The 16,680-nt window shown below is 35.4% G+C and overlaps 1 protein-coding gene across 2 annotated transcripts in view; it reads right to left on the bottom strand.

Annotated features, from left to right (window-relative positions):
- COG5 (component of oligomeric golgi complex 5) overlaps positions 1-16,680 on the bottom strand; it is a 270,936-nt gene that overhangs the window by 40,269 nt on the left and 213,987 nt on the right. For both annotated transcript variants that reach the window (XM_059074512.2, XM_067042835.1), the window contains exons 15-16: positions 3,583-3,693; positions 2,051-2,113 (exon numbers count right to left, since the gene is read on the bottom strand). In XM_059074512.2, coding sequence (XP_058930495.2) covers positions 2,051-2,113; positions 3,583-3,693 — 174 coding nt within the window. The remainder of the gene's footprint in view (positions 1-2,050; positions 2,114-3,582; positions 3,694-16,680) is intronic.

Below are 16,680 nucleotides of genomic sequence, written 5' to 3' on the forward strand. Positions count from 1 at the left end.
CGCATGGCACAGGGAGATCAGCTCGGTGCTTTGTGACCACCTAGAGGGGTGGGGTAGGGAGGGTGGGAGGGAGGGTGACGCAAGAGGGAAGAGATATGGGAACATATGTATATGTATAACTGATTCACTTTGTTGTAAAGGAGAAACTAACACGCCATTGTAAAACAGTTATACTCCAATAAAGATGTTTAAAAAAGGCCAAAACTGTTTCACTGAGGTCTGTTAACATAAGAAACTCGGTCTCTAATTGACAGGGTCACTGCAGGAGGGCCGTGAACAGACTGGTAGTCGACTCTCACCCAGTTCTCAAAGGCAAAACTGGCGAAGCCTCAGCAAACTGCGGTGCCCAGCAACATCAGACACCAGTCCTGGTGAGCAAAGCTCAGAGTGAAGGCCGCAGCTCGAGATGAGGGCAATTTCCCCTGCACTGGCCTCAACCCTCGGCCTAAAGTGACTAATACAAGGAATAACCTTTATTGGAAGTTAAAAATACAGATTCAGAAAGTCTACCCAACACTGAATTACAGTGTCTGAAGAACTTCTATTTTTGACTTGTCCAGGAGACTTTCATCATCAGGCAAAGTGTAGGCAACTCTTTCTTAACCTACAGAATAGACTTTCTCAAACCACGTGTATAGATGCATATTCTATAGATATACAGTTATATATGTGTATATATTTAGAAATGCTTATATAGTATGTATGGGGTACAATGTAAAATATTATTTATTTTGGGTAGTGATCAAAAAATGTTTGACAGCTATGGCCAGAAGATAATGACAAATGAGTAACTATATATTGAAAAAAAAAGACTACATGTATTCCCTGCCTCAAAGCAAGAATAAAACAAACCTTTTGGTTTGTCTTATTGGCCTGATTTTACAGAATTTTTTGATTATCAATAAACTGGACAACTCTTACTAAAAACAATTATTTTTATTTTGGCAGCTCTAATACTACTTCATCATAATAAGATAAGTACACTGGGAAAAAGAAAAGGATTCACAAGTGTACTTTTTCTGTGTTGGAGGAAAACAGACTGTCTCCTCCTACCTCATATATGAATTTAGATAGTGTCCTTAAGTTTTGCAGCCTGTTAAATCCCCATCCATGTCACCCATGAACAGCACTTGACCTCGGAATTTCCCTTCTCCTTCAGGACTTGTGACACTGTCCTCTCCCAATTTTCTTCCTCAATGACTGTTCTTTCTTTGTATCCTCTTTACTCTCTAAATATTTCTCCTTGGAGTTTACTGGTGGTAGACCATCTCTCTTTCTCCTTCCCTCTTTCTCTCTCTTAACTCTACTCAAGTGATCTAAATTCAGTCTAACAGTTGACATTTACTACATTTGTGTAGGTATACTGCACCATTTTATATCAATAGATGCAGAAACGAAGGCAAGAGAACACTTGTTAACTTGTCTGAGGTCATACAGCTAGTTAAATAACTGAGATGGGATTCATACACAGGCAGTTGAGCTCCAGAGTCTTTATTTTACTATGTGGTCTTAGTAGAGTTTCCAGGCTTTGGCATAACTGACAATTTTGGGCCTGATAATTCTGTGCTATGGGGAGCTGGCTTGTACAGCTCTACTGTACAAGAATCCTTGACAGGATTCCTGGCACTGGATGCCAGGAGCACCCCACTCCAGGTCATGACAATCAGAAATGTTGCCAGATATTGTTAAATGTCCCATAGGCAACAAAAATCGCCCTGGTGGAGAACCACTGCTTTACGCGGATAATACTGGGCTGCACTGCCCTAAGACACAGTGAACACTTATAACTCTCTTGCTTCTCTTGCTTATGATACAATCATCATAAGTGCAACACAATCTGTAGACACCAACAGGGTCTATTTTTAAATTCTAGAAAAATATAAACACACATGTAGCCTCTCTCTTTAGGATAATCATCAACATGCTACTTTTGGCATATGGAGAAGATTCTGAATTATTTTTAAAATGTGACATCTCCCACTCATCCAAACAAATAATTCTAAAACCTATTCCGATCTACAGAGTCAAAGATTAAATTACATTCTTTTACCTTTAGGGCTGAAATTATAGTTTGCTCAGCTGCTGGTGGGAATGAGCTCTGACTGGAAACCACCTAGAACAAATCCAGTTATAGTTTTGCTTAAGTTATTTATTTTTATAAATACTAATTTTGATCATCACATGATAAAACTGTTTCCACAAGCCACATATAAAATATTATCATTACTTTAGAGTAGTATCTCATACATGATTTAAAAATCCATTAGTATTCACAGTTAGGATAGGTTTAAAAATGTTTTCCTGTATAAAGCAAATATCTACTTCAAATAACTGAAACATTAAGAATTCTAATAGCTAGCTTTCCTTAATTATAAAGTTTTAACTTGAAAAAGTCAGTTTAAAGCTATATTTACTTATTTCTTAAAAAAAAAGTCACCCTTTGTAGGCTGACTATAATTTTTAACAAGTAAATGTCAAATGTTTCCCTTTTTACAAATCAATACCAACATTATGAAAATTCTGAAATGATCAATAATGACATTTAAACCAGGCTAAATAAATACAACTTTGTATTGCTTGTGGTTCTTTAGAGTAATAATTAAAGGAAATAGAAAATATATCATATATTCTTTCCATTTACTTTTGTTATTTACTTTTCTGAGATTACCTGTTAGTAACCCTTTAAATATATTTTGTTTATTGTGCAAAATACAAATTTTGGAAACCCCTAATTGATAAAAGGACTTGTTAAAAAATTTAAGTAAATGAAAAACTGTCACTTATAATTATTCTAAAGTACATTCCAGCATATAAAAGCTCATATTAGAGGTCAAGGTTTTAAGAACATCATCTAACTTTGGCTTTTTCAGGTCTTCTAACTATCTCTCTACTTACCAAATATTTTGAAAATCATTAATAGAAAATAAACACAAGCAACTCAAGAATCAAACAAGGGGTTGAAAATGTTGCTTTCCTAATAATTATGTTTACAGTTCTTCTTAGACATAATATATAAAGGCAAACAAGTTAAAATTCAGTCATTTTTTTTAAAGTATTAGTAGATCAATAGCAAAAAAATATTTTTTACTCATAAATAGTCTTCAATGATTATACCATACAAGTTCACTGTTTTTAATGCATCTCCTCCCCCACTTTTTTGTACAAAGGTAGAAAGAACCTTTCTGACATGTTAGAGGGCTTACGAGTTCTTACTATTACTAGCTTTGCTATAATTTACTACCACCCATATGATACCAAATTATGTGGTTTAATGGGTATAAAACACAAATAATGTACCTTTAAATCATCTGTTCAATAAACTTGACTATACCAAGCAACCGTGAGGATCTACAGTTCATGTGTTTTAAACTAACTGTAGAGACAAAAAGTCATACAAACAATAGAGGCCAGGATCAAAGACTGTTTGGAAAAAGTTCATGCCTCAGCTTATTTTACAATCACATTTTCATTGTATTTTTCTCCAAAAAAATTAAATAATAATTCATTACTGTCGAAATTTAAGGCAAGAAGAAAGAAGAACTTGAAATTAAGTCAAAAGAGCTTAATTAAAATAAAGGTTACCTTTGTTACCGACTGGTGCAACTTATATAGTGAATTCACTACTGCCACATTTCTTCTCTGCCCTTCGGTAAGAGGTCCAATCACCTGACTTGCACCTCCTTGGGTGGAGAGCTGTAAGAATTCAACACAAGAAGAAATTACCAAAGTGATAGTTCATATTTACTGGGGGGAAGTTCATGGTCCCCTAAAAAAGAAAATGTTAATTGGAAATATTCAGGTCAAGCTTTGGACTTTAGGCATAGCCAGGTACCTCTGTAGGTTTAACACCATGGACCTGGAAGCCTAAATAGTCTTGCACAGCAAGAACATCCTTCATCAGTACTTCATAGCTGGTGGACTCCTGAGGCAAGTGTGACCTGAAAGCCCAGGATGTGCTGTTATTTTGATACATCAGCATAGTATTTCTAGGGAATACCTTCTGCCAACAGTTTTTCTATTAAAAACCTGAGAAATAAGCCACCCAAAAAAAGAAAGCAGAGAAGGAAGGAAAAAAGAAGGGAGGGAGGAAGGAATAAAAGTAAACCTACATCCTATGTACATTTGACAGCCATCGTAATAGCCTAATGAAATGAGTGGTAGAAAGAGGGTATTACACTCATTTTTTCCTAGATTGAAAAGGAAGTTGTTTAGGATTATACTGTGTATGGATGATCAGTAGGAGTGGTACTAATGCATGCATTTTAGGGAAAAGGACATGGGATTTTTACTGAATTAATCTAAAACTATTCTAGCTCCATTTAAGAAAAAACTCCACCTGTAAATGATTCTCATATTAATCAGGTTTTAATCTAATCCTCTATAACAATTATTTAAAGGTCAATTAAACTTATCAGGAAAATAAAACATGAGGCAAGTAACTATATATATGGATGCACATCTCAAACATGAAAAATTGGCCTTTTAGGGAAGAGGTAAAAAGAAGAGCATCTTCCCTTTGTTTTAGTGATAAAAATAAAATATGAGAGAAAGAAATACTGTTTTTCTTTCTACTCTCCTTTGATACACACACATAAATTTTCAAAACTAAATTCAATTCCCACTTTATCAATTCCTACTTATGGCAACAAAACACAATTTAAAAACATAAAAAACTGCAATTAAAATAAAGAGAATAATCCTTCATTGAAGTTATAATCCATGATGATGGCTTTAAGTCAACATAAAGCTTTCTGACATTAGGTTAAGTAACTCCAACTTATTTTGCCTTTCCTCATGGACAGATAGTTACCAAATTACAATCAGGTTGTGTCCTAAATGGTCATTTATAAGTTAGTAGGCTGGAAAAAAAAAGCTGTATTTTTCCTGTAGATACTATGTTAAAAATCAATGGTTAGACCTCAGATGAGCCCATATAGCCCAATTTAATCTATAATGTGGTAAACTAATACTAATAGAAGCTCTGAGCTCCCAGGAGACAGCAGATGATGGGCTCCAAGCTATGGTGAGGGTGGGGAAAAGCTCCTGAAGCCACTTTGGAGACTTTAGTGGCAATGGTCAGTGGCATCAATGGTTATGGTAGACTCAGGGGTTAGATGCTAAATATGTACCTGTCTATAATAGGCATTTAAAAGCTATGAGTTCTAGCTGTACAATTTTAAAAAATCCAATCTCTCTTACTTCTCTTGAGATTCTCTCCAAATAATTTTGAAGTGCTAACAAAGAAATGGGAAAAGAAAAGAACCTTTCTGATACTATCTTATTTCCACTTATTTTATGTATTCCATATTTAATAAAGAGACAGGCTCACTGCTAGAAAATGATGGAGATTATTTTATTGATAATAATTGATCATAGTTTTAGGGTTTAAAAGTATAGAAAGGCCCATTTTACACCTATTAGGATGCTATAATATAAATGACAGATAATAACAAACGTTGGCCATGATGTAGAGTAACTGGAACTCTTGCGCATTGCTAGTGGGATTTTAAAATGGAGTAGACGCTCTGGAAAACAGCCTGGCAGTTCCTCAAAGGTAAACAGAGTGAAAATGCACACAGCAATTGAGCTCTTAGATATATACACAAAATAAATAAAAACATGTATACAACTATTCACAGAAGCATTATTCCATAGCATAACAGCCTCAAACTTGAAACAACCCAAATGTCAACCAACTGATAGATGGATAAATAAAAATAAGATGTAGTATATCCATACAACGGAATGTTCCTCAGCAAAAAGAAAGGAATTCAGTTCTGATACATGCTACAACTTGGAAGTACCCTGAAAGTAAAAAGAAGCCACTTACAAAAGGCCACATATTAAATGATTACATTTACATGAAATATCCAGAATAAGCAAATCCACAGAGATAAAAAGTAGATTAGTAATTGGAAGAGGGCTAATGGGTAGGAGGTTTCTTTTGGGGGTGATGAAATGTTCTAAAGTTGATTGTGAATATACTATAAAACAATGATTTCTACACTTGAAATGGTGAATTATATTTTAATAAAGCTTTTTTTTAAAAGTATAGAAACAAAAATTCCCACACTACAAGGGTTATCAATGAATACCTTGAGAGCCTAGTGAAAACTAAGGTTAAGATTAGGGCTTCCCTGGTGGCGCAATGGTTGAGAGTCTGCCTGCTGATGCAAGGGACGCAGGTTCGTGCCCCGGTCTGGGAAGATCCCACATGCCACGGAGCGGCTGGGCCGGTGAGCCATGGCCGCTGAGCCTGCACGTCCAGAGCCTGCACTCCGCAAAGGGAGAGGCCACAACAGTGAGAGGCCCACGTACCGCAAAAAAAAAAAAAAAAAAGATTAGATGGCTCAGTTAAATAGATCTACAAAGTTCAATGAAGAAAATACTATAGTTATAGGAGCAAAACAATGATAATATAAAAGAACTAAAAATGATATCACCGTGCCAAAACCAAAGAACAAAATTTAAACATCAAAGTGAAAATGCAACACTAGAAGACTGGAAACAAAAATAATATGCTGCTTATCTTGGCCTGACAGCACATAATAGAATCAGTCCAACACCTCAGCTAAGTGGATCACCCTGTTTCTCTCCAGCACCACTCCTGTCATAAACTTTTTTGGGAAAATAATTTCAAACTTACAAAATGTTACAAAAATAAAAATAGTGCAAGGAACACCCATTTATGCTTTACTCAGATTTACCTATTGCTAACATTTTATCTCATTTGCTTTATTATTCGTAGTCTTTCCTTCTCTTTCACACACACACACACACACACACACACACACACACACACATATTTTTTTTTCTGAATCATACAAACATTACAGCCCTTTGTCCCATTTCAGTGGATATTTCCTAAGCATAGCACTACTCTTTTATGAAACCTCAGTTCAGTCATCGATTTCATAAATTTACATTGTTAACAATACTTTTATCTGGCATCTGCCATGTTTCCAAAAAGTTCTGGTTTCTTTTAGTGGGAAGTGGTATTAGAGACCAAGATCTGGGCCCTAGGTGTGCTCACTGCTACTTACTCCTGTAAAAACTCTTAATCAATTCAATATTTATAGAGATGATTGCTTCAATACCCTGGACTCTTACTTAGTTCCTTGTCTTCTTCCTCTTCAAGTTATAAAAACTATATAGTGAATTCCCATACACCGATAACCTAGACTTCACAATTAACACTCTACAATTTGTTTTATATCACATATCTATCACCTATCTTCAATTCATTTTATATTTTTGATTCATTTCAAAATAAGTTTTAGACATCAGTATACTTAACCCCAAAGCAGTTAAGCATGTGTATAATTAACTGGAATTCAATATTTACTTCTTTTTTTTTTTTTTTTACTTTTAAGGTAAAATTTACATGTGATGACATGCAGACATTTACTGTACAATTCACTGAGCTCTGGTAAACTGCTTTACTTGTGTAGCACTGACCACATCACTCCAGAGGGTCCTCCGTCCCACTTCCCACTCAACCCCACTCTTCTGGTGTGATAAGTCTTGGCTTTTAAGTGGGGCTACATTCACAGACAATATGGAAGGATATTTTTATCGAGTTCCAAAGACAGTATTTCACATATTATTCAGTCTTTTACCAGCTCCTGCTGCCTCCTGTTGTGTTCTTCTTCGGAAAAAAATTTTATTTTTGCTCACACATATTTTCCAAACCACTAAAAGTAAGGCACAATTTATCTTTTTGAACATTTTATTATGAACACTTAAAGACTTATACAGTGAACACCCATATACTGACCACCTAGGTTCTATAATAACATTTTATAACACTTGCTTATGTTATCCATCCCTCTATCCTTTTTATTTTATTTATTTATTTATTTTAATATAAATTTATTTTATATATTTATTTTTGGCTTGGGTCTTCAATGCTGTGTGCGGGCTTTTTCTAGTTGTGGTGAGCAGGGGCTACTTTTCATTGTGGTGCACGAGCTTCTCAATGCATGGCTTCTCCTGTTGCGGAGCATGGGCTCTAGGCACAGGGGCTTCAGTAGTTGTGGCAGGTGGACTCAGTAGTTGTGGCGCACAGGCTTAGCTGCTCCACAGCATGTGGGATCTTCCCAGACCAGTGATTGAACCCATGTCCCCTGCATTGTCAGGTGGATCCTCAACCACTGTGCCACCAGGGAAGCCCCCATTTTATTTTATTTTTTTCCATTTTATATTTTTGATGCATCTCAAAATAACTTGACGACCACTATATTTGCTGCCAATGATTTCATCTCACTGATTAGTTTTATCTATTTTATATCTTTACATAAAGTATTTTTGGGTATATGAATGTAAAGCTTTTTTCACTCAGCATAATGTTACTGGTTTTCAGCCATGTTTGTTCCTTTTTATTGCTGTGTGATATTCCATTGTATGAATTTATCTGAGTTCGTTTTACCCATTCTCCTATTGTTGCTAGAATGTCTGCAATAAAATGAACACTAGACTTAAGAACCTAGACTTTTCTCTACCACTTGCTAGCTGAGTAACTTGTGGCTTTGATTTCTTTATCTGTAACATGAAACTAACAATACAGTCAATACCAAAGGTATGCTTTGTAAACTATAAAATGCCTTAGCAATGTAAGGCATTACCTTTTTTTCTGGCTGTGTGGCTTGTGGGATCTTAATTCCCCAACCAGGGATGGAACCTGTACCCCCTGCAGTGGAAGCGCAGAGTCTTAACCACTGGACCACCAGGAAAAGTCCCAAGGCATTACCATTTTTATCTCCAGACAATTCTATGTCTGGTTCTCATGTTCTTCTCACTTCTCCTTTGCTTAGTCCTTTACCCTACAATCCACTCCTCCAAGCTCTACCTATCTCAGTACTGGTGAGGGCCTACAGACACAGATTAGGACTGAGGAATTGGAACCAAAAGCCACCGAAACTATCTAGAGGTACAGACTAAATTATTTTGGCTCCTTTTTGGTTATGGTAAGAAAGCATCTTGTCCAGAGTAGGCATTCTCTATTTCAGAAGCCTCCACCCATCTTCAGCCATTTTAACTTTTACTGTTTCAAGCTATTTCCTTCATTTGATCTCCTTAAAACTTACTTTTCACAAATTCACGTGTACGTTCAACAAGTAGAAGATGCTCATTAAGTATCTGCTGAATGACTGAAGGGCCAGAATAATGGTTTCTCATTGCTGCTTTTTCAAAGTCCACCTTATTTGAGATGAATAAAATTGTATGGAGGTGCAAAAACACAGTTTTGGCTGTGAAGCATTAGGAACTAGGGAAATAGAAAGGTAAAAGCAGTAAGAGATTCAATATTCTAAACTATGAGAAATATACATACTGGTGCATCACGTTACACTATTTAATATAACCTGGAAAGATGTCAGAAAGCAAAAGAACAGCACTTGAGTTTTAAAACACACACACACACACACACACACACACACACACACGAAAAGAAAGGGACTCCAAAGGCTAAAGGAATCCTTAATAATTAAAATGGTTCCTATGTGCAAACAACAAGACTTACTATTCCTTTTTAAGTTTAATTATCTGAAGAAAGCATTTTTCACAAATTCTAATTCTGTACATCTGCTCACTAGGAACTTTGTGTGAATTCAATGCATGAGAAACCACGTGAGATTAAAGTCCTGAAACGATGATAAGTTATACTGTTAACATAAAGAATGTTTTATATAATTTTTAATTTGTAGATGAAATGACCCCAAGATTGCCCTAACATCACAGCTGAGGGCTACAAGTAGAAGAAATAAAACTGACACTTCAAGAGATGAGTTGGATGAGAGCTTTAAATTTCTATTCAGATAATCTACTGAAAATGACTTTTGGGGAAATTATAAAGTTGGTGATTTAGAAGAATGTCTAAAAAGAACAGGAAAATATATTATGGATTAGTTATGTGTTACATACGGTTAAGTTACTTTCCAGATATTATGGAAATACCACTAGTGTTCTATTTATCCATAATTTCCATTACTGCTAAGAAATGTCAAGGGTACAGGATAACTCCTTTTTTATGGATTTGGTCACAATTCTTCTAAATATTTCTTTGCAAACATGTGTAAAACAAACAAGGAAAAAAGTATATATTAGAATTTCATAGGTTTAAAACAGAACAACGCGAAATGTATACTAATCTACAATGCTTCCTGAATAAAAACAAGTCAAAACATTTTTATATTAAATCAGATATTTTAACAAAAACTTTGAAATAAGCTCTGATGAACCTTCAGTTATGGTTATATCTATGTTTATTTTTCTGAAAGTGGTGAGTGTATTTGGATTACAATTACCAAATTTTAAAATGTCATATTTATATTAGAACAAATTCTTTTGATCTAAGGCATGCTTTTTATCCAATTTTGGAGTTCACAGCAAAAAACAAAAAATTACACACAAAAGGCAAAGTATTATTAATGTTGTTATTCTAATGGAGTGTATAAAGGGCAAACAGCTAACTCTCCAATTGTCACTCTCCCCTCCCCCGCTGCCCCCACACACGGAAGACATCAGTAATCAACTGTGGCCCTGTTATGGCCTCGTAACACAGTACTCCAGGTTGTGACCATAAATCTCTTAGACACAGGAGATGAAATCTATTTGGAATCCCTGAGTGATGTCATATGAGTTTTCCTGGACATTTATTTGGGCCAATGATTCTAAGTGTATTCTATGGTTCACTTAAACGCTTTCTAGGTCAAGAGACGCTGATAAGCAATATATTCCAAGAGCCTCAAAACTGCTGTATCCTTTCATAGCCCACTATCAGAAATGTATCCTAAGAAAATAGTAAAGCTATATGCACAAGGATAATGTTATTTATAAAACAGAGAAACTGGAAAATACTACATGTCTAAGAATAAGAGAATAGTTGGGTGTATGAAACAATTCACATGCTGGAACAAACAACAATGGAGGTGCTTACATTATGGTGTTAACTGTAAAAAAACAAACAAAAAAAAGCAGATTTGTCTGTGCAGCAGTTTTGTCTCAGAAAAAAACTGGAAAGAAATAAAGCAAAAATATTAAAAAATAGTATGCAGCATTATATAATGTGCAAAATTACCAGAATACTAGTAAAAAGCACTGCAGAATTCCATACAACCTAAAAGGTTCATTTGTAGAACACACTTAGAAATTGTTATACAAGATAATTTCCTCCATTATAAAAATGAAAGATGTACAATTCCATCCCTGAAAGATTTAAGATAATATAAGAAAATAAACTGCTTTGGTAACTGTTTACTTCCCCAAAAGAAGATTTTTGGAAAAGATAATCTCTTTTGATCTACTAATCTGTGACACAGATTAAAAAAACTAATTTTTATTTATATTTACTTATCAAATGCTTTCATCATAGATTACCTGGTTTAAAGAATAAAGGAATTATAAGTAAATATCACTTAGCTTATTATAACATGCCAATTAATCGCATTAAAAATATATACACACACATTCACCATTAAATTAACATCTAACATCCTTAATACTAAATACAGTTTGCAATACATTAGAAATTGAATTGTATTTGAAATTCAGACATAGGCATGTTTCTGCAAATCTATATAGCAGAAGACAAATCCACAGGTTTACACAGCAAGTCTTCATTTTCCTGGCAGGTCAACCTAAGTAAACTTCCCTGACAAATAAAATTAATTTTCTTAGGTGCTAAAACTATCAGAAAATATTTTCACAAAAATCTCGCTACACTGTATGTCAGTACTTTTTTGGTTTCATAAATAAGACACACTGAACTTATACCTTAAGAAGTCAAATTCTACTTAACCTTTGTACATGTTCACTAGTGAGTGGTGTTTTTGTGCTATTACACGTCTTTATTTTAAAAGTAATTCTATCAGAGCTTCGTAGGGTATATATATGGCTGCTTGCCCCTTCACTCATTTAACAGCTTCAGGTTACCATATCTTTTGAAATTTTGTGTTTCCTTTTCCTTTTTCTTTAAATTTTGATGATTTTTAAGAATCCTAATCTTATTCTTAAGGTGTCAGTTTCCTCTTTTTGATCTTATCTCCCCTCATCTTGGTCTAACCTGCTGCAAAGTGGGAAGCTACAGGACTAACCACATGCAAGCTAGGAGACTTCCCCATAAATTAAGTTTATACTTTACCGCATGGACACTGTGACATCAATTCTAGAAGTTCAAAGGATGTTTTTAGCTCTTTCCTGGTTCTTATTTATATTTTAGACTGTTGAATTAGTCAAATATTTGACTACTTGATAAAATAAAGAGGCATTACTAGGACAGGTACATTCAACTACAGAATAGATTCAATGGTAATGTTACATCTTGACATCAGACTAAACCACACAGATCTGATATCAAAGAGATGACACCTTGAGATGGGTTCCCTTTTGGTCAATTAACAAATAACTAAAAAGCTTGAAATCAAATCTTGTTTACAGACAAGAGGTGAGTAAAACCGGCACACAGGAATCACATATAGCTTTGTAATTCAAAGCTGTATTGCTGAGATACCCTGTATTACTGTTAGAAGACCCTTTTATCGACCTACCTTTCTCAACAACCTACCTTTCCCATCAACCTCCTCTAGATCTTCTCCCAAGCTCCTGTCCTTTATGTCAAAACCTCCACCTGGCACATGGGATTTGGTAACTACAGTGGGTAGGAAAGGCAAACACAATTTGCTAGGAATGGATCACTTGGGGTTTTTACTGTTTTTTTCTTCAAAGGACCTTACGCTTTTGAACAACAGATGGAGTTTCCACCTACCCATGACTGATCACTGTCTCCTAAAACACTGGCCTTGTTAATTTAATTTAGAGTCATAAGTCTGTATATTAATTCTTTGAAGAAGGGAGTTCATTGTCAGGTATACTGACCTTTTCCATTTTCCAATAATGAATACTAAGACTGATTTATTAATCAACAGGAAAACTCTTTGCATATACATATATTATAGAGAATAAGACCCCTTTGACTGAAGGTAATTTAGATTTCATACAGATTGAATTTCAAACCACAGAATTTCCAAAAGAAGTAAGTTTATTACCCTTAGGGATACAGACAAACTAAAATCTCAGAATCCCACTATTAAGGCCTAAGCTAGTCGATAAAATTTTTAAAAATAATTAGTAGTTTATACATTTGTATATAGACTAGTGCTTTCACAGTTTTTGAGATATAAATTCTAATGCAATTAAACCTATAATCTTGTATGCACTATTAATTTTCATAGCAAAGAAGTTCTTTATATATAGTCTAAAGGTAACTTTCAATTTAGCTAGTCTTAATAGTATAAAATTATTGGGTTGGCCAATAAGTTTGTTCGGGTTTTTCTGTAACATCTGATGGAAAAACCTGAACGAACTTTTTGGCCAACCCAAAATATTACTGCGCTCCAAACTAATGAGGCTCTCTCTAAATATTAATCTTAATAGCATTGTTTATAATGTCAAACCAGAAAAAAAACAAGATTACCTGATTGAGAGCAATGATTATTAAACTACAAGTTTATTTTGCAAAATCTGGTGATGTCATTCTATGTTTGTGTTTGCCACAAGTGACTATGATTGTCTGAGAAGTCCTTTTCTTTTAAAAATATCTTTATTGGAGTATAACTGCTTTACAATGGTGTGTTAGTTTCTGCTGTATCACACAGTTAATCAGCTATACATATACATACATCCCCATATCTCCTCCCTCCTGCGTCTTGAGAAGTCTTAGGGAAGTAGTTCTGCCATTCTGCGGTGGCCTGATTGACCTCCTTAACCCCATAACTTCCCATTCTGATAGTGGATTTGTCAATTTCTCTGTGAAATTCCATCCACTTTGTCTTATTAGTCTGAGTCTGTGTCGTAAGGTGTATCGTAATTCTTATACCCTCCTAGTAAATTGTTCTTGTTCTCATTTTACGACCGGACTCTCCCCAACCCCTAATAATGCTTTTTGCTTTAGAGTCTATTTTGCCTGCTGTTAATATAGTTATATCAGCTTTTGTCTAATTAGTATTTGCCTGAAATATTTTTTCTCCAGTCTTTTACTTTCATTCTTTTTGCCTCTCACCGTTGTGGCCTCTCCCGTTGCGGAGCGCAGGCTCCGGACGCGCAGGCTCAGCGGCCATGGCTCACGGGCCCAGCCGCTCCGCGGCATGTGGGATCTTCCCGGACCGGGGCACGAACCCGTGTCCCCTGCATCGGCTGGCGGACTCTCAACCACTGCGCCACCAGGGAAGCCCCTACTTTCATTCTTTATATGTCCTTATGTTCTAGGTGTATCACACAAAACTAAATTTAATTATTAGTTCTATCCAACTTGAGAAATGTCACTGGCCAGTTTAGTCTATTTACATTTACTGTGATCAATGATATATTTGGAATCCATTTTACTATGAACTTTTTATATGATTTTTTTTTGCTTTTTATTCTGTTTACTTTTCAACTTTTTACTGAACTGGTACCTTTTTTTTTTTTTACCCATTTTCCCCATCAATTAACTTAGAATTTATACATTCTATTTCTATTCTTTCAGTGGCTAAATTAAATTGTTAAAATTGATACTCAGCTTAAGTCAAAGTATCTATGGCTTTACAGTCCTCCTGAATAACACAAGCATTTTAGAATGGTTTAAAATTCATTATCCTTTCCTCATTGTAAGCTGTGACGTGGACTTGTATTTTAGGGGTTTTTTTTGTTTGTTTGCATGTCCCAAACTAGTCACTATTATTTCTTATTTTATGCAACTAAGGCTTAGAACTACCTACATATTTACCAATTGTTTGTGCTTACTAGTCCTTTTTGCATTTCAATCCTTCCTTTAGATTTCCTCCTTCAGTGTTCAACCATGAAAGGGCTTCCCTCTCATTGAGAGTGAAGGCCAAAGCCTTCATCCTGCAAGGGATGGCATGATCTAGAGTTGAGGTTAGAGTTTCAAGGATATTAGATGGGCTCACAGGAATTCTAGGAAAGCCAGAGCATTTAGTCAGTCTGTAGTCTCCCAGTATTCAGGAATTTGGGCATATAAGCAAGGCTGAAAAGGCAGAGTGCTTAGAACTAGAGGCCCTGGGCAGAAGGTGCCACGTCCCAGTGATATAACCAAAGTCTGCAACTAAAACTGCTTCAAACATCTACCAGACTTCTGTTGGCTTTTAAGCCACTTGCACCTGCCTCCTCAGCCCCACTGATTGTGATCAATCCCTTTGGCTGCTAATTAAATTCTTTCTTCTGTTTAAAACTTGCGTATCGTAAAAAGTGAAACAGAGCTAACTGGAAAGTATAAACTGAAAAACAAAAGTTCTCCCTGCACATCCTTAGTCCAATCCTCCAGGGTCATACACTAACACCTTCTTGTGGTCTTCTATTTAAAAAAGGAAAAGGAAATAGAAAAGTCTTTATAAAACAGCACTTATTTTATATATCTATCCTATTTACAGGTGGGACTACTAAATATAATATTTTCACCTTCTTTTTCTAGCCTAATAATATACCTTGAGACTTTTCCAAATGAGCACACAGAAATCTTCACAAGACTACAAAGTATTTCTCTCACTGATTTGTAACTAAACTCCAAACTATTAATATTTTCTTGAAGCATTTTATTTGTATGCTTGAGAAAGGAAGGAAGAGGATCTAAACTCCCCAGAGTGCAATACTCCTTGTCATTACTGTTACTCTTTTAAGGCTATTAGAATGATTACAGTTAGAAATTAGATTTCCCAACTAAATAGGGTTCTTGGCAAAGACAGGGTTTATAATATACATTTTGAATTAACAGAAGTGTAACATCTATATGCTAAGTGAAATAAATCAAAGACAAATACTGTATGATATAATTTATATGTGGAATCTAAAAAATACAAAAACTAGTGAATGTAACAAAAAAGAAGCAGACTCACAGATACAGAGAACAAATTAATAGTTACCAGTGGGGGTGAGGGGCAATATAGGTGTAGAGGATTAGGAGGTACAAACTATAAGGTATAAAATAATGTACAAGGATATATTGTACAACATGGGGAATAGGCTTCCTTATTATGAGGGTATAGAAGCTCTCAAATTTCATCCCTTTTGGGGAATTCACTTCTTTTATACTGTGATGCCCTAATGCACGTACACAATATTAAACAATTAATAAATTTGTATTCTTTTTCTCCTGTTAACTTACCTATTGTCAGTTTATTTCATAGACCCAGCCATCAAACCTAGAAAGGTGGAGGGAAAGTCTTTCTTCCCCTACATGTACACTGATTTTACAAAAGTCACATATAATTCTAGAACAGGCTTTTGGTTTCATTGATTTTTCTCTATTGGTTTTGTTTTCGACTCTGATTTCTGCTCTCATCTTTATTATTTCCTGCTATGGTGGGGGGGGGGAATAACTGCTACGGGGGGGCTTCCCTGGTGGCACAGTGCTTAAGAATTTGCCTGCCAATGCAGAGGACACAGGTTTGAACCCTGGTCTGGGAAGATCCCACGTCACAAACAACTAAGCCCGTGCACCACAAATATTGAGCCTGAGCTCTAGAACCTGCAAGTCAAACTACTGAGCCTGCGTGCCACAACTACTGAAGCCCACGTGCTTAGAGCCCGTGCTCTGCAACGAGAAGCCACCACAGTGAGAAGCCCGTGCACTGCAACAAAGACCCAACGCAGCCATAAATTAATTAATTACTTAAATAATTAATTAAATTA

The sequence above is a fragment of the Kogia breviceps genome, chromosome 9 (genome assembly GCF_026419965.1).
Source record: "Kogia breviceps isolate mKogBre1 chromosome 9, mKogBre1 haplotype 1, whole genome shotgun sequence".
In the NCBI taxonomy this organism is placed as follows: Eukaryota; Metazoa; Chordata; class Mammalia; order Artiodactyla; family Physeteridae; genus Kogia; species Kogia breviceps.